Raw genomic sequence first — 20,757 nt, 5'->3', positions numbered from 1 at the left:
AAAAGAAGAAGGTGAGAGCTGGAGAAATCTATTATACAATTCTACAGGTATTTTAAAACAGAGAAAGTCACAAAACGGTATGGATACAATGATTTCTTTTTTGTTAAAAACATGTATGAGTATATACATCTGCATGCAGACACTCATATCTATTCATAGAATGATATATGGAAGTATGTTTATTAAAATGTGAACTATGTTGTCATTACTGGGCATGACTTTCTTCTTTGTGCTTATCTGTATTTTCTAATTGTTCTGCAGTAAGCAGGTATTACTTGTAAAACATGTTTTAAAGGGTAAAGAATATAGGCTGCCTGAAGTCCTGTCAGTGTGTAGACGCTCCGTGAGAGGAAGCTGCTACCTGAATGTGAGTTAGAATTCTTCCCAGGTGTTACTGAGGTAGTGAACGCCACAGGATTCCCACAGCTCCTAGGACACCTAACAGAATGGTTTACGAGTGCACACTGTAGGTTTAATTCGATCTCCACATCTTGCTAGTTAGTAAAATGGAATAATGAGAGTACCTACTTCTGAGACTCTTTTTGAGCACTCAGAGAATGTTACTATTGGCTCCTCTGTCTCTGTCACTCTCTCTCTTTTATACACATGCACTCTGACTTGGACACTGCTCTCAACCATCCACACGAAGGTCGTGTAGACTGACCAGGGCTTCTCAGGCTTTAATATGCACATAAACAACCTGGGAACCTGGTTAAAATGCAGGTCCTACCTCAGGAGGGCTGAGCTGGAGCCTGAGACCCTAACAAGCTCCAGGTGATGTCCCGCTGCTGGTCCGTGGACCACACCTTGCGAAGTGAAGGTGAGAATGAGCTCATGTCCTTTGAGGACATCCTGGAACAAAATGTACTTCAGCGTATTCAGGTATTACCTGTCACATGGATTCCCATCTCTCTTGGGCAGTATTACGTCATCCTGTTCCTCAGGAAACAGAAACACCTACTTCTATGTGTAAGACTCTGTGCTGGATTCCGGGACATCAAGGTCTCTGTTGTAAGGCAGGGCCCCTGCCTTAAGGAGCTTATATTCAACACCTAAACATAAAAATCTAGGCAGCCAATAAAAGAACCTATTCTGGGTGCCAAAGGAGGGCTACAGACAGTGAATGAGAGCGAGACTTCAGGGTCTATTCTAAATTCTGTAGAGAACTTCAGTCCAAATACTTACTTTGAAATGTTGAGGGGTAACAAATGCTCCAGATGCAGGGCTGCATTAATAAGTCTTAACTTTTAATGTGAGAGTCACGTCTCTGTGTATAAATATATGCTCCCGGGACTTCCTTGGTGGTGCAGTGGTTAAGAGTCCGCCTGCCCATGCAGGGGACATGGATTCAAGCCCTGGTCCGGGAAGATCCCACATGCTGCGGAGCAACTAAGCCTGTGTGCCACAACTACTGAGCCTGTGCTCTAGAGCCCGCGAGCCACAACTACTGAGCCCACGTGCCACAACTACTGAAGCCCATGCACCTGAAGCCCATTCTCTGCAACAAGAGAAGCCACTGCGATAAGAATCCCATGCACCACAATGAAGAGTAGCTCCCGCTCGCCACAACTAGAGAGAGCCCGCGTGCAGCAAAGAAGACCCAACGCAGCCAAAAATAAAATATAAATAAATAAATTTATTTTAAAAAACAACAACAAAAACTAAATATATGCTCACATGGGATTTGTGAAGTTGTGGTGTATTGTTTTTGTAGCAGCCAGTCTTCCTCATTCCTCATTAGTGGGGTGACCGGGGGTGGAGATACGGAAGTCATCTGGAACATAAATACACAGGCTTGTGGCCACACCACTCCATTGTATCCATTGTTTAAGGAACACGTTTGTCTCATTCAGCTGCATTTTGTGGGGCTTTCAGCTCCTGCTTTATTCCATTTGAAAATTATTATTTGCTCTGGAAACAGTGATGTCAAATTGGTGTAGGTGGGGATTGGGGCCATGAATAAACACAAAATAGTTCAACACAGGGGAAGAGAGTTATTATTAGGTCTAGGAGTTGTCTGTTTGTGCAGGTCACCCCTCCCAAGCCATGTGTTTTGGGCAGAGCAGTCTGCCAGGCTTGAGGGGGGCGGTGGCTTACTTGGGAGAAAGTATCATTTTATTTTATTTTTTATTATGTTTTAATTGAAGTATAGTTAATTTACAGTGTTGTGTTAGTTTCTGGTGTACAGCAAAGTGGTTCAGTTATACATATATACATATACTTTTTCATGTTCTTTTCCAATATAGGTTATTACAAGATATTGAATATAATTCCCTGTGCTATATGGTAGGACCTTGTTGTTTATCTATTTTTTATATTAGTTTGTATCTGCTAGTCCCAAACTCCTAATTCATTCCTCCGCCCTTTCCCCTTTGGTAACCCTAAGTTTGTTTTCTATGTCTGTGTGTCTGTTTCTGTTTTGTAAATAAGTTCATTTGTATTATTTTTTAGATTCCACATGTAAGTGATATAATATGGTATTTGTCTTTCTCTGTCTGACTTTACTTCACTTAGTATGATCATCTCTAGGTCTGAGAAAGTGTCCATTTTGAATAGCACAATGTCTTAGAATACAGCAGCCCTGCTGAAACAGGACGTGGTCTGCCCACAGAAGCAGTGGGGAAAAAGAGAGAGGGGACCTAATGGGGCACATTGACAATGTGATCAAACGTTAGAATATTTTCTTGAGTGGTTATTTCCCTAGAAAGCAAGAGTTCTTTTTGGAGATCAGGAATTTCTATCGGGTGGGGACACTTTGGAATGGAAACTCCTGGAAACCGGGGCTCCCTGGGGAAGCTTGGAGTTGAGCAGAACTGAAGCTGGCAGGAACTGCCATGGGAAGCCGTGGGGCCCAGAGAGACCCTCCAGACCTGGCCCACGGGGAGGAGGGGGGATGTAAACCAGACTGGCCAGCAATATCAGCTCTTTTTTATCAGGTGCTAGTTATGTTCCAGGCATTATATCCTTTGATTCTCCCAATAAACCTTATGACCTGGATAGTAATGTTGCTTCCATTCCCAAAGATGTGGAAATTGAGACTTAGCAGGGCCAAGAACTTGCCAAAGCTCATAAGAGAATAATGGAGAGAGATGATCCTGTCTGACTCCAGAACCGGCTTTACTAAACACCACTCTATGTCCTTAAAGAAAAAGACTGAGCCACAACCTTAGAGGTTGAATGTAATCTGCCAGAAGTGTTTGCTTTCACTAGACCCATGAAACTCACACCATGGTCGGGACAGAGCACCCATCAAATCAGGGCCCAGGGAGACCTAGAGGGTCACCAGCCTCCATCTGCCAGTTTTCACCTGGTGAAGGCAGTGAAATCATAGCTCCGGAGCTGTGCCCGGACACCACTGCACCATTCACAGGGCTCCTACCAGGGCTCCAGGCCCATGCTGAGCCTCAGGGCAACATTAAGAGGCCCAGACTAACCCCTGGACAGATAAAGGGGACAGAGGTGGGATAGTTTCGGGGGTGTACTCAGAGTCACTCAGCCTGTAAGGGGCCAAGCCTTTGGCTACAGAAGTTGGCCCTTGACCGCTGTGCTCTGCTGTGTGCAGACCAGTGGCCTGGCGACTGCAGGTGAGCGTGAGAGCCACCCGAGGACCAGGACTGTGTTCTGGACAGTGTTGGAGGCGCCTTTGACTATTGCCTTTGAAAAGGCTGAGGGCAGACTGAGGCCAGAAGAACCCTCAGCCAGATTTGCCACTGTTTAACCACACATGTTCCAAACAACCTAATCAAAAATGGGTAGAAGACCTAAAAAGACATTTCTCCAAAGAAGACATACAGATGGCCAACAGGCACATGAAAAGATGCTCAACACTGCCAATTATTAGAGATGCAAATCAAAACTACAATGAGGTATCACCTCGCACCAGTCAGAATGGCCATCATCAAAAAGTCTACAAATAATAAATGCTGGAGAGAGTGTGGAGAAAGGGGAACTGTCCTGCACTGTTGGTGGGAATGTAAATTGGTGCAGCCATTATGGAGGATAGTTTGGAGATTCCTTAAAAAACTAAAAATAGAGCTACCATATGATTCAGCAACTCCACTCCTGGGCATATATCCGGAAAAGACAAAACTCTAATTTGAAAAGATACATGCACCCCAATGTTCACTGCAGCACTATTTACAGTAGCCAAGACATGGAAGCAACCTGTGTCCATCAACAGGAGAATGATAAATAAGATGTGGTACATATATATAATGGAATATTAGCCATAAAAAAGAATGAAATACTGCCTTTTGCAGCAACATGGATGGACCTAGAGATTATCATACTAAGTGAAGCAAGTCAGACAGAGAAAGACAAATATCATATGATATCACTTATATGTGGATTCTAAAAATATGATACAGATGAACTTATTTACAAAACAGAAACAGACTCACAGACATAGAAAACAAATGTATGGTTACCAAGGGGGAAAGTTGGCAGTGGGGGAGGAATAAATTAGGAGCTTGAGATTAACAGATATACACTACTTTATATAAAATAGATAAAAAACAAGGTCCTACTGTGTAGCACAGGGAACTATATTCAATATCTTGTAATAGCCTATAATGGAAAAGAATCTGAAAAAGAATATATATACATAAAACTGAAAAAAACAATGAACCACTTTGCTGTACACCAGAAACTAACACCTAACACAACACTATGAATCAACTATACTTCAATAAAATAAGTAAATAAATACACATGTTCCATTCTTCTCCAGGGCCGTCATTTCCCTCTCAGCACCCAGAGCCTTCATTCTGACCTGTGGCCTCCCAGCGGGGTTTGCCGCTGCACCATTCACCTGTGCCGTGTTGCACAAGTATCACTGAGTGATTCCCTCGTTCCAAACACTGAGCCTTTGGTGGGGGGCTGGCAGGGCCCTTTGACCTGGAGTCCAGCTTGAGGGTGGAGTTTGGTGAGGATGAGGATACATCATAAATGGTGATTTCTCCCTTAAGCTCTATCCTCTAAGTCTGCCCGTAGGAATTGAAAACTCAGAGAAGACAGAAAAAAAAAAAAAAATTCCCAGCAGAAACCGTAAATGGAAAACTGACCATCCGGTTCTAATGGCATCTGGATCTGACAGAGAAAGGGGCTCAGACCCCACAAAGTAGGGCAGGGTCTCTACAAGGTGTGCAGCCCGGTAAGGATGGTGGGTATGGAAACAGTGCTTTGCAAACTCTGAAGTGACACTTGAGTGTGGGTTGCTGTTTTAATGACATAAAATACATGTCTTAGAAAATATCCAAGAAATGTAGCTCAGGATCTGGGGCAAATTAAAAGTGAAATTTGCAATCATATAAGCCATTCAGGGACCCCAAATCATACAGTGCCTTAATTTTTCACCCTCGTCACAGGTTGCTGGTCTGAGGTCCAATTTCTAGATTCCCTTTTGAGTTCTTTCTTTCCAGAAGGCATACTCATCTCCCTACTGTCCTCTGCCACCTCTCTTCTTCTCCACCCCCACCCAGGGCTGTGACATATGTCTGTGCAGTTTGTCCCCAGCACAGCTGCAGCGGGGGCCATTCACATCAAAGTCTACATGAGTCAGACCATTGATTCTTTTTTTTTTTTATAACATTTTTATTGGAGTATAATTGCTTTACAATGGTGTGTTAGTTTCTGCTGTATAACAAAGTGAATCAGCTATACATATATCCCCATATCTCCTCCCTCTTGCGTCTCCCTATCCCACCCCTCTAGGTGGTCACAAAACACTGAGCTGATCTCTCTGTGCTATGCGGCTGCTTCCCACTAACTATTTTACATTTGGTAGTGTATATATGTCCATATATACACTACCACTCTCTCACTTTGTCCCAGCTTACCCTTCCCCTCCCCGTGTCCTCAAGTCCATTCTCTAGTATGTCTGCATCTTTATTCCCGTCTTGCCCCTACGTTCTTCATGATCTTTTTTTTTTTTTTTTTAGATTCCATATATATGTGTTAGCACACGGTATTTGTTTTTCTCTTTCTGACTTCACTCTGTATGACAGATTCTAGGTCCATCCATCTCACTACAAATAACTCAATTTCATTTCTTTTTATGGCTGAGTAGTATTCCATTGTATATATGTGCCACACCTTCTTTATCCATTCACCTGTCGATGGACACTTAGGTTGCTTCCATGTCCTGGCTATTGTAAATAGAGCTGCAGTGAACATTGTGGTACATGACTCTTCTTGAATTATGGTTTTCTCAGGGTATATGCCCAGTAGTGGGATTGCTGGGTCATATGGTAGTTCTATTTTTAGTTTTGTAAGGAACCTCCATTCTGTTCTCCATAGTGGCTGTATCAATTTACATTCCCACCAACAGTGCAGGGGGGTTCCCTTTTCTCCACACCCTCTCCAGCATTAATTGCTTGTAGATTTTTTTGATGATGGCCATTCTGACTGGTGTGAGGTGATACCTCATTGTAGTTTTGATTTGCATTTCTCTAATGTTTAGTGATGTTGAGCATCCTTTCATGTGTTTGTTGGCAATCTGTATATGTTCTTTGGAGAAATGTCTATTTAGGTCTTCTGCCCATTTTTGGATTGGATTGGATTGTTTGTTTTTTTGATATTGAGCTGCATGAGCTGCTTGTCAATTTTGGAGGTTAATCCTTTGTCAGTTGCTTCATTTGCAAATATTTTCTCCCATTCTGAGGGTAGACCATTGATTCTTAAACCCGGCTGCACACTGGAATCACTTGGGGGACTTTAAAAATTATTGATGTCTTGGTCACTCCTCCGGAGAGTCTGATTTAATTGGTTTGAAGTACAGTCTGGGCACTGGGATTTTTTAAGCTTCTCAAGTAATTCTAATATGCAACCATGTTTGAGAACCACTGAATTAGACTATGCTGAGAATGGCATCCCCTGGGGATGTGGGGTGTACAACCTGCTAGCCCTTCAGCTTGGCCCTGCTCACCCCCATATGTGATCTTCAGTGACCTGAACTCGCTAGTGGGAGGGATCACAGACTAAATACGGCACTTTTTTGAGTCATGTTTTCCCTAGGGCTGGGATTGAGGTTAAGGAGAGCGTAGGTACTGATCTCTGAGTCTTTGAAGGCTCTCTTACACTTCCTGCATCCTTCTGAGGGATGAGGGAGAGGGAGGGGTCTAATTCCACTGAACACTGGGAATTTTTCAAGCCTGGTTTTGGAGGCTACCCAACTCCGGTGCTCTGCCCAGGGTGAGCATGCTGTTTCGATCGCCTGGCTGAGAGAGTGATTTAGGCCCTCGGAAGAATCTGGCTTATCTCCCCTGGTACCTAGGTCATTCCGTGATTATAAATCAGCCACTGTTAGCAGCTGCATTTCCCTCTCCCAGGCCGCGAGGGAACTGTGCGGTTTTTACTGAATTAGCAACTTAATTGCAATAAATATAGTTCTAATGCCCCAAAGAAGTTATGGCAGCTCCCAAAGGCGTCTGGCTTCCCACAATCCCCCCTACCCCAACCTCCTCTCCAAACTCAGGGAGCAAGTTAAACTCTGAGCAGTTTGAACTTACTAAATCTCAGCTTCTGGAATGAAATCACATTGTTTTGCATAGGTCAATATCATCAGATCCTGCCATCTGAATTTAATGTCACCGTTTCCTATAACAACTAACATCCTTCAAATGGGAGGAAGAGGCAGACCAAAAAATCCCACAAAAATCCAGAGAAATGAGACAAATATGTGATGCAAGCATCTCCGTGGATTCACAGTTCGGTCAAAAGCTCGCCTGTTTTACAGCCTAGATACTCTGTAACTCACTGATGCTCCCCCACCACGAGTGCATCTGTCATTCTAAAATTACAAGTGGAACTTCGTTGGCTGAAACCTTGCGTCTGGCATGTGTATTTATACTTGGCATTTCAGAGTTAATATTTTTGGTTCAGCAGAGGGATTTAAAACAAACATTTTCTGAAAAGTTCCTAATTCTTGAGCAGATATTTGAATCTGACTAAAGTGAACGAGAGAGAGAGAGAGAGAGAACCAAGTATGAAAGAGGCTGCTAGTGGCTTACCCAGTATCTGTTCTACTCTTTTTTATATAGTCTACAGTACGTACTCCAATTTCATCCTTTCTTCCAATGGTGTCCTTTTTTTTTTTTCCTACTCTTTTCCCTTTGTAATTTAACAACAGTAATTTTTAAAAATTTACATTTCCCAGATGTCTTTGCAGCTTGGTATGGCCACAGGATCAAATTCTGGTCAAAGAGGTAGAAGTGGAAGTATGACATAGAACTTCCAGAAAGGATTTCTTGAAAGCAATCAAATCAGATGTGAGGTGTGTCCTTTTTTTCTTTTCTTTTTCTCCTACCTTCTAGAATGTAGACATAATGCTGGAGCTTCAGTAGCCATCATGGACCATGAGATGACTTTGAGGAGGAAAGCCAGGTGCTGAATGAGGATGGTGGAAAAAGAGGCCACTGATGACAGAGGGATCAACCTTGTACTGATACTATCTACCTCCGTATTTTTTATATGTGAGAGGGAAATAAACTTTTCTTGTTTAAGTTAAGGTTATTTGGGATTTTTATTTATACAAAAACAAATCTAATCCTAAATGATAGATGAGGATAGGGTAAAATTAATAGAAAAGTCATTTCTTATAGTATGTCAGCACATTTTTGCCCATGTTAGTCCATCTGCGTGAGTGAGCAGCATGACTTGAGGACATGGACATAACTATTTCTTGTGCTCAGCAAGGTTAAGCCACATGCCTAAAGTCACCCAGCTAATAAGTGGCAGAGGCAGTATTCTAACTCAGCCTATGCGTTTACTTAAAACTGCTGTCCCTGTCAGTGGAACATGAGTCAATAACTACAGCTCTGTAGACTGTGCAGTTTTTAATCAACAATATTATTATGTTTAATCCTTAGCAGGCTGGGCAATGGTCAGGTCCGGCCTGAATCCATTCCGCACCCAAGGAGCTTGGGAGAGATTTGCTTACCCCAAAGATACTCCCCTCCTGGAATCTACTGGACTTTGTGAGTAAGGCTTCTGTGTGTCTCTCCTTTATCCAGCCCCAACCTGTGATGCCCCACATAGATGGTAATAGATTCTGTATAACAGGAGAGAAGGAGCTGTTGAGGGTCCATAGAAAGTTGCCTTTGCTTAAAGGATTTAAGTTACAGGTCGTTCCATGGACAAGGTTTGATGGCCTCCTACAACTAGACTTTCAAATCCAGGCAGCTACTTACAATATTGACAATGTAGCGTGAGAGAGCCCTCAGCAACTGATGTGGCTAACTGGGGACATGAGATGTGTTAACCCATCAAAATTAAGGAGAGGGAAGTCTTTTTGTTTATTTGGGCCATTCTGGTTCAGTGAGTGTAGTGACAATGAAATTTATTCAAGAGAACTTTAAGTCATGCCCTGGAAATACCAATTAAGTGACAAGCTGTCTGCTTTTCTCTCTCCAAACCCAGAATAGTCTGTTATCCTAGTGTAGGGCCTGCAGCAGAGCTGTGAGGGCAGTGTTAGGTCCTGGAGTGAGGCGGTTTCCTCCATGGACCACAAGGGCTCTGAGCGCACGTGTACCCAGTGCCTGCTTCACTGCCTGCCAATAAGATGGTCTTCCTAAACGTTTGTTGCTCAAGGAGTTGAATGAACTTCTTTTTTTTTTTTAAACATCTTTATTGGAGTATCATTGCTTTACAATGTGAATGAATTTCTGAGTGCCTATAATACTAACCCTGAATAATGCTTTTTCAACATCACACCTTAAGACAGTGGTTGACATGGGAATAAAACCCAATCTTAGAAATGCCTGTGAAATAATTATATAATCTGCATAAAATGGGTCCTTTGTAGCTGGTCTTGGCACATTGCCACACTTAAAAGGAGCAGAATTAGGTTCCACTGTGTGGAACAGACAAACCAAAATAATAGTGACTTAAACAAGATTTCAAAGTTTATTTCTCTCTCCCAAAAAGTTCTCTTAAAAGAACTCTGACGTAGATAGGCAGGCAGCATCATAGTCACTGGGGACCCAGCCTTCTTCTATCTTTCTGTTCCATCTTTGTAACAAGTAGCCTCCATCCTCAAGGTCACCTCATGGTTCAAGGTAGCTGCTGAAGCTTCTGTGATCACATATAAGTCGTAGTCTTCAAGGAAGAAAAACAGAATGAGGAAAAAGAGAAAGTCAGAAAAGGAATTCCCCCAGCTATCTGTTTTCTAAGCAGTCTTTGAGGAAGCCCCTTCCAAAAACGTCTCCTTACATCCAGTTAGCCAGAACTTAGCCATATGGCCAAACTTAGCTGCAAAGGAGGCTGGGAAGTATAGTCTTTTGCTGGGCATGTTGCCACCTCTCCCTCTCCCCCCAGTAACATATGCCAGCAGTTCTCAACATTTTTGATCTTGAAAACCTTTTATACCTGTAAAATTTACTGAGGAACCCAAAGAACTTTTGTTTATGGACTATCTATTAGTATTTACCATTTACTATACTAGAAATTAAAGCCAAAAGAGGATAAAATATTTGTTTATTCATTTAAAAATTATAATGCACATATCAAATCATCACATTGTACACTTTAAATATCTTACAATTTTTTGTCAGTTATACCTCAATAAAACTGGACAAAAATTAAAACAGCTCCAGGGCCTTCAAAAATATTAAAACATGAAAATTACAATTATAAACCCTTTCTGTATTAAATAGCATATTTTTCCAAAGCAAAAAAAAAAAATGAGAAGTGATATTGTTTTCCATTTTTGCAAATTTGTTTATTATCTTACTTAACAGAAGACAGCCAGACTCATATCTCATATCTGCTTCTGCTTTGAATCTGTTGCCATATGTTGTTTTGGTTGAACTCTATGAAGAGAATCTGGTCTCACACAGATGTGTAGTTGGAAAATACGGAAGTATTTTAAAAGCTTTTCAGGTAATTATGGATATTCTTGGATACCAGACCAAAACCCAGGTGGTACTTTCTGAAAGGCTAGTTGCAATGTGGAATCTGAAATTGTATCAATGAACATTTTGTACTCTGTTACATTAAAATCCACTGGTCTATCTTGTACACTGAGTTCATTTTTCCCACACATGATTTTGTAATATCACGTAGTGGTCATGTGGAAAATATTCGTTCACTGAGTTGTACTGACCTTTCAAATGCTGACACATTTCATTATATAAATTTTTAGAAATTACATTTTAAAATATCAATACCGATCTCAAAAGAAAAGTCCACTTTTGGAGAAGTTGTCAAGCTCATGATGACAAATAGAAGTTTTCAAAAATTCTAATTTTCACTTGAAAGGTTGAATGTTATCATTGGCAACAAATACTGTCAGTTATTTCCCTTGAAGTGACAGGCTCACTTTGTTCAGTTTTGAGAACGTCTGCCAAATGCACGAGTGAATAACTATGGTGCTTCCTGCCACAGGCCTTCAAGGACCACAGGGTAGGCTGGGAAGTCGGTTGGGATGTCACTTGAGCACAGGGACCAGAAAGGTGACCCCCAAGGATGAGCCCCCCCGCCATGGCCTCCAAGGTGCTCTAATGAGGCACAGACACACTCTAGCCTAAACCTGACCTCTTTGAGCTTTGTAGACAGCACACAAAGTGATCTATTTGCCTTCTGAAAAATTCCAAGCATGTTTGTGTTGCTCCTGTTCAGGCTGTTGAGGGATCAGGGCGTCCTTCCTGGATGAGGTGGGATCAGACCAGCCCCACAGGCCCCAGGGGAGGAGCCCCTGACCAATTCCAGGAGAGAAAGGGGCAGGGGGTGCTGCTGTAGCCACGATTCCCTCTCACACCCACTTGGGGTGGGGAGGGAGGGGAAGTGTGCAAAGTTAATCCCTGGAGCTCCTTCTGATGAGGAATCAATTTACTTAGGTTGCTCTGTTTCACCTCTGAAGGTACAATGGTGGTGGCTCTTTGGTAAGTGAATGGCTGTCTGCTGTGAACAGTTTTTCAAGTGTGAAGGAGGAACCTGGGTTGAGACAAATCATCAAAGGAAGAACCCTGTGGAATCAGATTCATGACTCTGTGTGCTGCCGTTACACTGACGTTGGTCAGTGTTTTACCCCATGGGCAGAGGACTTTAGCAACAACATATATGTGTGAAAATTCTTCCACATACACAGTGAAAGCTGTGTTCTCTCCCCCAGAGACTTTGTGTGTGTGTGTCTATATAGAAGTGTTACTCATATTACATTGCATTGTGTCCACATAGATGTATGTATACATACCACGTTTGTTTCTATGTGCCTTGTGTGTGTTTACCTGTTACATGTATAAGCAGCAGTGGCAATGAAAATCATTTACCCTTGGACTCAAGAAGATGAGGTTAACATTAAAAGCACATGGAGAGAGATCATTTCCTTTTCTTCTTGTATTCTAAAAATAATTTTATGAACAGGCAATATTATGACCATGGTAAAAAAATTTATTAATTAGCATGAATTAAAGTGAAAAATAAGTCTCCCATCCTCTGCCCCAGACATGATTATTACCAGTTTTTATGTCTTCTTCAAGAGATATTCTATATATTTAAAAAAGAGTATGCACACACATACCCCTTTTTTTAAAAAAATGTGTTCTTTTATACTAATGGAAGGTTAAAACAGGAAAAGCACATAGCTTCATTTCCAGCCCCTTGTGTGTAAGCACAGACTCCAGCACACATATTTGTGTCTATGATTTACACATGTGTAGGTTTTGTGCTGGGGGAAAAATTCTTTGTTATAAGAAAACTTCTGGAACCTAGAAAACTGACTTCCTTCCCAGTTCATCTGGTTATTAATCTTCCTAAAAGCGCAAGACAAATAAAATCCCCATATCTGAGACCTTTGTGGTATCCCAGAGGCAGGTGAGAATCATTCCCATGGAATTGTCTTCACTTTCTGATTTGTCATCAGTTCTTAGGAGCAATCCAGTAAGGGTTTATTTAGTACAGCTCTCTGTTGATTTTATAACCAACTGCTGACTGCTTGGGACATAAAACTCTTGATGATTTACAAGTAGTGAGTGGGAAAGAAATCCATAAATCACATTCAATAATAAGAAGGTGTAGGTGAACACACACACACACACACACACACACACCTTCAAAGGAAGAGTTGTAGGCATGACCAGAAAATATATTCGTTTTTAATTTGAAAATTGAGAACTCATTGGTAAGAGGCCCACAGTCAATAACCTTAGAGAGTTTAATAGTACCAGGTGGTATTTTAATGTAGAGCAAGAGGTTTTATTTCTTAGAGGGAAGACGCTGGTTCCCACTTTTGAAATGTTCAAAGGATTTTTTATGGTCTCTGGAGTAAAAAACTTTTTTTTTTTTCCGAAGAAGTTTCACCAACCAAGCCAGAAATACTGATGGTTATCAGTTTTCTGATATTATTGAAACTCTTGAAACTATTATGCAACAAATATTTCTCAAACACTCAAAGATTTTTTTCATGTAAATTTTTTTCTAGGACTGTGCTTAGAAAAATCTCTAATAATATTCTAAAAGTAGAAAAAAATAAGTTTCTAATTCCAGGAGAGTCCTAGAGTTTCAGGGAACTGCCAGGGAAATGTAAAGCAAAAAACCTTGAAAAACATTTTTGTTTGGAAAGTGAAATTTAATAAATATGATTCTGCTACCATGAATAGTTTGCCAACTCTCTGCCTCCAAAATATAGTATAATATAGACAGAAATTAAGGATCCATTTAGCCAAAAGCCAATCTCATTTGGATCCTGATTTCAAACAAAACAAAGAGGTAAAAAATTAAACAGAATAGAGAAAACTGAAGACGTTGAATAATGACTAAATATTTGAAGACATTAAGGAATTATTATAAATTTTTTGGGTGTAATAATGGTGTTGTAGTTTTTTGGAGTTTTTATCTTTTAAAGATACACAATGAAATGTTTTAGGATGAAATCATTTGATGGTTTGGATTTGCTTTTTAAAAATCCAGTTGGGGGATTGTGGGTGGGAGGATAAACGAAGTAAGATTGGCTGTGAGTTGAGGGTGGGTAATGGTTACATAGGGTTTCATATACTATCCTCTCTAATCTTGTACTTGTTTGAAATTTTACATAATGAGAAAAAAAAAAAAGAGCTAAGTTGAACTAGAGTGGTTGTTATCTATTTGAAAAGTTCTTCGTTTATTCATTTCGCATTTGTTATTCACCAGGAACCGAGCATCTGTAGAGGGCTTTGCGCGAGGCCCCTGGTGACCGTCCAGGGGTGTGAGCCGCGTCTGCAGACAGTGCCTGCTTGTGACAGGCGGGGACCCTACTGAGAACTAGGCTGGCCGCCCCCTTCTCTCGGTTGGTAAGAAGGTGTCTATCCCACGACCACTGTGAGGCACTCTGTTTGGGGGAGAAACACCAGCCCCCTAGGGGTGTGGACCTTCAGCTCTGCCCCACTCCACTGACCGGATAGTAAACAAGGCCAACGCCAAACCCCAGAGGGCTGAAGCTGAAAACAGCCACCCAAGGCCAGCTCATCACAAACAAGCGGTTTATTTTTATACTGTACACCCCGCCCCCCAAAAAAGTGGGGGGGGGAGCACTTAAAGGGCTGTTTTGGAGCAGAGCCACTTGCTGCATTTGAAACTTAGACCCGTGCCTGGTTCAGTGGAGCGAAAGGGAAAACGATTGCCATCCCTGCAGGATACCTACCTCCCAGGGCCCTGCAGAGGGCGTGGCGAGACCCACACTGCACGAGAGATCAGCCCGAGAGGAGAAAGAAGTCTAAGAGCTTTGTGAAAGTTTCTTCCCTTTGGTGCCTGGGCCTCATTACCCAGGCTTGGAGGGTCCGCTCCTGTCCTATCAATGTTGCCAGCTGTCATCAGTGCCTCCAGACCAGAGGCCCAACCCAAACTGGCTCCCGAGAGATGTTAACATTTAGTTCTTAAGACACCCGTCCCCTTTGATTAACAAGACCTTTTGGCTTTGTTCTGAATGATGTGTAGATTGCCAGAGCATGCCCAGCCATGGCACCCCAGTGAAGACTGAGGGTAGAGGAGAGGGATGTCTCCTGGTGCTCCGGTCACTGACATCTGGACTTTACCAGCAAGGTCAGTATCACATCCTGTGTGCCTCTGGGTCTTGCCCTAACCAGGAAGTGTTCAGAATCAGATCACGGCTCCCTCTTCATTAAAACTCTTCAATGACTTCCCAACTGCTCTGCAGACACATACTAAGATATTTAACAAGGCTGACGGTGGCCCATGGGTTCTGGCCTGGACACTGGACCTTTCAGCATGTGCCTAAAGCTAGGGCCACATTCCACACCAGGAATCTCAGGGTGGATGGCACAGCTGGGACCAGACAGACCCCAGTTCACTCTCCCCAGATCTCAGCCCTCCATTCAGCCCTGATAAGATACTGAGAGAGAGAATGAGAAAAGGCAAATATCCAGACAACAAACCTGAAACTCTGCCAGAAGTGTGTCCCCGCTGGTCAAAGAGACCAGCGAAGACCTGGCGTCAGAGTCCAGGGGCCAGTTGGTGGGCTTCCCATTATGTTGGCCCCTGCAACCCCAAAAGGAAAACAGAAAGAGAGCATGGTGGGGTTGCTTCGAAGCCAGAGAGCTGGTGGATATAATTTCCCAGGTGCTGGAAGGCAGCTCTGTTTGAGGGCTGTAGCGGCAGCAAAATCGAAAGGTTTACACAGCCGCTCCTCCTCCTCCTCTTTGTCTAGTGTCAGCTACTGTTCCTTTAGCTCCGGCCTCAGAGGTCCAGGGAGTCCGATGTCATGGCTGTCCATGTAACGGTGCTCCTGGGGTTATACAGGGCAGTGGTCCTGACTTCACTTTCCCAAGTCAGCTCTGGTGACCCTCCCGACTAGTCCAAATCCCTCTTACGGCTCCAGGACCCCTCTTGGGTGTCAGGGAATAAGTGATCAGTAGCTGTCTCTCTCTCTAGACTAGCCGTAGCTGCTTTTCTATGGGTTCGTTTTTTCAATGTTATATCCCCACTTGATGGCCCGGGTCCTGACACAGAGGATGTGCTCAATAAATAAGTGCTGAATTCCTATTTTCTGAGCCCCACCTCCCACCTTGAGCTGTCAGCTCTGGTGCACTGTCTCCAGAAGCATAAATTACCTCTGTGTTAGCACTTTGCCTTGGAACAGGGACAGCTGGTGCTGAATGATGGCAGCCTAGAGCTAAAAAGCCCCCAAGGCCACTTCCCTGCACATCGGACTCCAGGCATCACTGAGACAAAGTGGCTGTCCCACCGGCCCACCTTCCACACATGGATGTCCTTTCTTAACATCTCTTTCCCTTTTGAACTACCCTTGATGCTCATTGGAACCCCAATCCAGGAATATAAAGTTATGCGGTGGGCGAGGATGAGGAGGGAGAGGGATGAGGGAGGCAGGTGTGTAGGCATTGCCGGTGGGCATGCCACTGGTGGTGCTCAACTATGTCCCTGTCACCTAACGTCCTCCCTGAACTGATGGCCCTCAGCCAGGAGTCCAGTATTTCATGAATATGCTGAGCAAAAAGCTATTTTCTGTTAACTGAATCATATTTTTCCATCACCTGCTATCACTGAACATGAAAATGAATTCTCATACAAAGAGATTTCATCCCTAGTGAGAGAGTGGAATGGACATTTATACACTACCAAATGTAAAATAGATAACTAGTGAGAAGCAGCCGCATAGCACAGGGAGATCAGCTCGGTGCTTTGTGACCACCTGGAGGGGTGGGATAGGGAGGGTGGGAGGGAGACGTAAGAGGGTGGAGATATGGGGATGTATGTATATGTATAGCTGATTCACTTTGTTATACAGCAGAAACTAACACACCATTGTAAAGCAATTTTACTCCAATAAAGATGTTAAAAAAAATAAAGTACAATATAGATACAAAAAAAAAGTAGCAATGACTATTAAAGGAGAGTGTGTTACAGTATTGTAAGTCAACTACACTCCAATATAAAATAAAAATTAAATTAAAAAAAAGAGATTTCATCCCTAAGATATAATACAAATCACAATAATAATATACCAAGCTTATGGTAATCATATCCTTGGAAAACTAGATACTTCTGATAAAGATTAGTAAAAATCATTCAATATACAAACACAGTACCAAAACTCTAAAGGATTGCTAAATCCTGGTCTTCCTTTGGGATGAGCCACCCACCCTTACCTTGAGTGGCCTACCTTTGTAGCCTATGGAAAATACTTTCTTTTAAACTCTGATGGTTTTATCTGTCTCTTCTAAAGCCTGTGAATCTGTTCTGGTTGTTAATTACACAGTCCAGATTCTGGGAGATTAAGGGCACCAAAGTTTTTTTATAAAGAAGGTGAGCTTATCTTGACCATAAAGATTGTTTCCATGACATGATTTTCCAGGTGTTGACACAGCAGCTCTATTCTGTCTAATTTAACAGATCTCATCTACGTGTAGGGAGGTGCTCGTGTTCTGTTGGCCACTGGGTCCAGCACAAATCCCATGTTGGGGTGGGCACCTCAAGCTTCAGCCTTGCGAGAGAGAACATCGGCAGCTGAGAGCCGCTGTGATGTGTCTCTCTGTGGTAACTTAAGGATTTATTGACATCATCGTCCTATTATTTTTTTTTATTAATTTTTATTGGAGTGTGGTTGCTTTACGATGTTGTGTTAGCCTCCACTGCACAACAAAATGAATCAGCCGTACCCATACAGATATCCCCTCCCTTTTGGACTTCCTCCCATTTAGGTTACCACAGTGCATTAGGTAGGGTTCCCTGTGCTATACAGTATGTTCCCAACAGTTGTCTATTTTATTAGCCAGCTATCTAATACTGTTCTAACAGAAGACATTATTTTATTCCATTTAATTCATTTATTTTTGCAGCCTTTAAGATGCCAGAGTCCTCAAGGGACACCAGATGGCAACCGAGTTCTTATACATATGAAGATCCCCAGCTGAGAACAGGAACTGGGAAATCTCCATTTGAGCCCGTTTTCTAGTCCCTGCTTCCTTCCCCTACCCCCATTCTCACTACTGTGGAAACTCCCAAAGTCACAGCAGTAGTGATTTTTCCCTTGGCTACTGGAGCTCAAATTAAGACACCAGTGCGTTCCAGTGGGAAAGGGGTGGGTGGTGAATAAACAGGTGAAATTCCTGATCCTGAACCATATCCAGGGGATTTCTAGCTCGACCGGAAGGGCATATCCCCACCCTAGACTAATTTTTAACAGTCAGAGAGAGTCTACCTCCCACTTCCCCCTTCCCCGCCTCGAATGGTATCTGTCAGGCTTCCTGGGCTGCTCTGTTGTCTAACTTCTGAAGGTCACAGCATAGAACACTTCGGTTGTCAGCAAAAATCTAAAACTCTGCGCCCTCAGCCGCATAGTCTCTAGCGAGGGAGGGAGCATATTTCCTCATAGGGGGGAGGAGAGAAGCAGGCAGAGTCCTCATCTCCCGGCTGTGTCTCTTCTAGCTGCTCAGCATCAGGGCTGGTCCTGAAACGGGAGCAGAAAGCACAAGACGCATTACAGCCCACAGCACCACTCTCAGAACCAATGCCACCATCCTGGCAACGGGCCACACGGAGATCTGCAGTCTCCCACCGCCTTCCTTACAGACCAAACGCAGCCATAGACTGTGACTGCCACAGCTGGAAGGGGAGCATCCCCAAGGCACTCATCCTACCTGTCATTTCCACCGCCCACGAAGGAAGGGTAGTCCTGGTCATCAACAAAGGCAGCATTCTCTGGAGGGTAGATGGTGTAGTACTGAGGAGGGCTCGGCATGGTGGCCACCATCCCTCCAGATGGTATGAGGCCACACGGGTTCACCACTGGCTGCAGGTAGGTGGTGTTCATCCCCATGGGCTCTTGAGAGCCATAAGGAGGAGGGATATACTGCACCACGGTGGCCCCATGGAAGGTGATGGGTTGGTTGATACCAGTGAAAACAAACGATTGTCCTCCTGCCATCTGCTCTGAGTCCGGGAGCCTCTCCTCACTTTCTTTGCACAATTGGCAAGAGAACATTTTGAACTTGCAGACGGCAATCAGGATGAATGTCACCCCCACTGACAGCAGGATGGGCCCAAGGAGCTGGGTCCATTCAAAGTGGGAGACTCCTTGGTGTTTGATCCAGCCCATGATGGTGAATGTGATCCCCACCAGTCCCAGGAAGATGCCTGAGAAGAGCAAGGTGGCCCCCGCCTTGTCGTCATCCGACACCTGGATGTCAGCAGTACTGGGTGTGTAAGGAGTGACCGAAAACACGTTGAGAGGGAAATCTTCCATGCGGCCGTGGCCCTGCTCCATCATCCTTACACTTCTTCAAGGGGAAAGAGGTTGTGAGAGCTCCTGAGAGCAGAGCAAAGGGATCCCAGGTTCAGATTAGTTATGGAAGAACTTTGGGCTTCTGTGGTTAACAGAGTAGAACATTCAGAGCCCTGAACTTTGTTTAGAAGAATAAAGGTCTGAGAAATGAAGCCTGAATCTTTCTCATATATTGTCAACAATTGGAGGCCTCTGATTTGCAATTCAATGACAAGCTCTCTCTCTTCCCATTCATTCACTCATTCAGAAAGTTTTTACTGAGCCCATCTTATGTGCCAGGCAGTACTTTTTAAGATGTGTTAGGCGCTGCTCCAAGGCTCTGTTTGCATCCTACCCAAACCAAGATTGTAGAAATAGCAGAGGACCCCCCCCCACCCCCCAGGGCCTCTGGTTGTGCAGGGGCCCTTGATGTGTCCACCACATGCTCAGGAATCTAACCCAACTTTCCTGCTGGGTCAGCTCACTAGAAATAGACAGAGACCTGTTTCATGACTGTCTGTTTTCCTTCCCACCCCAGGAATCTCTAGTTGTGATGACACTTAAACTTTCATAGCAACTCTCACGAAGCTCTGAGGTCCTGCTCTTTCCTGGCCAGCTCCAAGTGCCTTTGCTTTCAGCATTAGGGGAACAATTCCAGCTGTGGGAGAGGAAAGACACCCTAGAGGCCTTTCCATGCACCACGTCATTGGCAGAGCATCAGGTATGACCTGGGGTCTCAGGGACACGCACTTCAGACCCTGGCTCGGTAGTGGCAGCTCAGCCCCCAGTTTCCATCGTGAAGTAAACAGCTGGATTTTCAAGTCTGCTGTGTTTTGCAACCAAACCCAAGCTGATTTCAAGAAGAAAACTTGCCCTTCAATGACATGATCTGTCATTCATAACTACAGAACTTCAGAAGAGCCCCAACCAATTTCGTCCTCCACAGAATAGTAACTGTAGCCCTGTAACTTTCCTAGACAGATCTTCTCCAAACAGATGTGTCTCTTCAGGGGTTAAATATTATATCAGCTCCCTTCTGCAGGCATGAGCTCAAGGTCCAGGAAGAGTTGCCCTCTTGCCCTAGGGCAGGGCTTCCCAAACTTGCCTGATGATAAAAATCACCTGGGCCACTTTTTTTAAATGGCAACATGTGAGTTCCCAACTCAGCTCAACAGAACCAACATTTCCAAGGGAGAGTAAGTGCCCCAGGGGGTTCTTATCATCAGAAATCTTTGGAAACCCTACGTTTATCCCAAGTGCTGCTGGGAAACCAGGGGATTTTTTTTCCCCTCCAAAATGCCTCTCCCTGCTACAGGACAAGGCTTGTGATCTTCCACTTCACTGCCAAACAGAAGGGAAAGCAAGCAGGGGACCCCCTCAGGTATCTCCCCATGCGTGTCCTCCAGCAGCAAGGATGGAGTGGTGTTGCAATAGGAGTGGTCTGCCCCTTTTCCCACTGGGATAGATCAGAGATCCAGGAGAGCCAACTTTTCTCTTTAATCATAAAAATTCTGGTCAGCTAGCCTGACATTCTTTTCAGGCTCTTA

At 43.6% G+C, this 20,757-nt stretch overlaps 1 protein-coding gene across 2 annotated transcripts; it reads right to left on the bottom strand.

The window, feature by feature from the left end:
- Positions 1–9,714: 9,714 nt before the first annotated feature.
- TMEM174 (transmembrane protein 174) lies at positions 9,715–19,275 on the bottom strand. 2 transcript variants are annotated; one of them, XM_036845462.1, is made up of 2 exons: positions 18,588–19,275; positions 9,715–10,095 (listed from the first exon to the last, which is right to left on the bottom strand). In XM_036845462.1, the coding sequence occupies exons 1-2, from the start codon at positions 19,214–19,216 to the stop codon at positions 10,044–10,046; spliced, it is 681 nt and encodes a 226-aa protein (XP_036701357.1). In that variant the 5' UTR covers positions 19,217–19,275; the 3' UTR covers positions 9,715–10,043. The 2 variants fall into 2 exon arrangements, with proteins under 2 accessions (XP_036701357.1, XP_036701356.1); XM_036845461.1 differs by lacking the exon at positions 9,715–10,095 and adding an exon at positions 17,645–18,397.
- Positions 19,276–20,757: the final 1,482 nt, after the last annotated feature.

This window comes from Balaenoptera musculus, chromosome 3 (assembly GCF_009873245.2).
Source record: "Balaenoptera musculus isolate JJ_BM4_2016_0621 chromosome 3, mBalMus1.pri.v3, whole genome shotgun sequence".
Classification (NCBI taxonomy): domain Eukaryota; kingdom Metazoa; phylum Chordata; class Mammalia; order Artiodactyla; family Balaenopteridae; genus Balaenoptera; species Balaenoptera musculus.
Note: the sequence above shows the minus strand (reverse complement) of the source record. Positions and strands in the feature narration are given on the sequence as shown.

Excerpts from the sequence above, each read along its gene's own strand:
- TMEM174 (XM_036845461.1), bottom strand. The coding sequence starts at position 19,216 with ATGATGGAGCAGGGCCACGGCCGCATGGAAGATTTCCCTCTCAACGTG. Across the intron at positions 18,398-18,587 it reads GTGGGCGGTGGAAATGACAG|GACCAGCCCTGATGCTGAGC; the intron begins GTAGGATGAGTG and ends CTCCCGTTTCAG.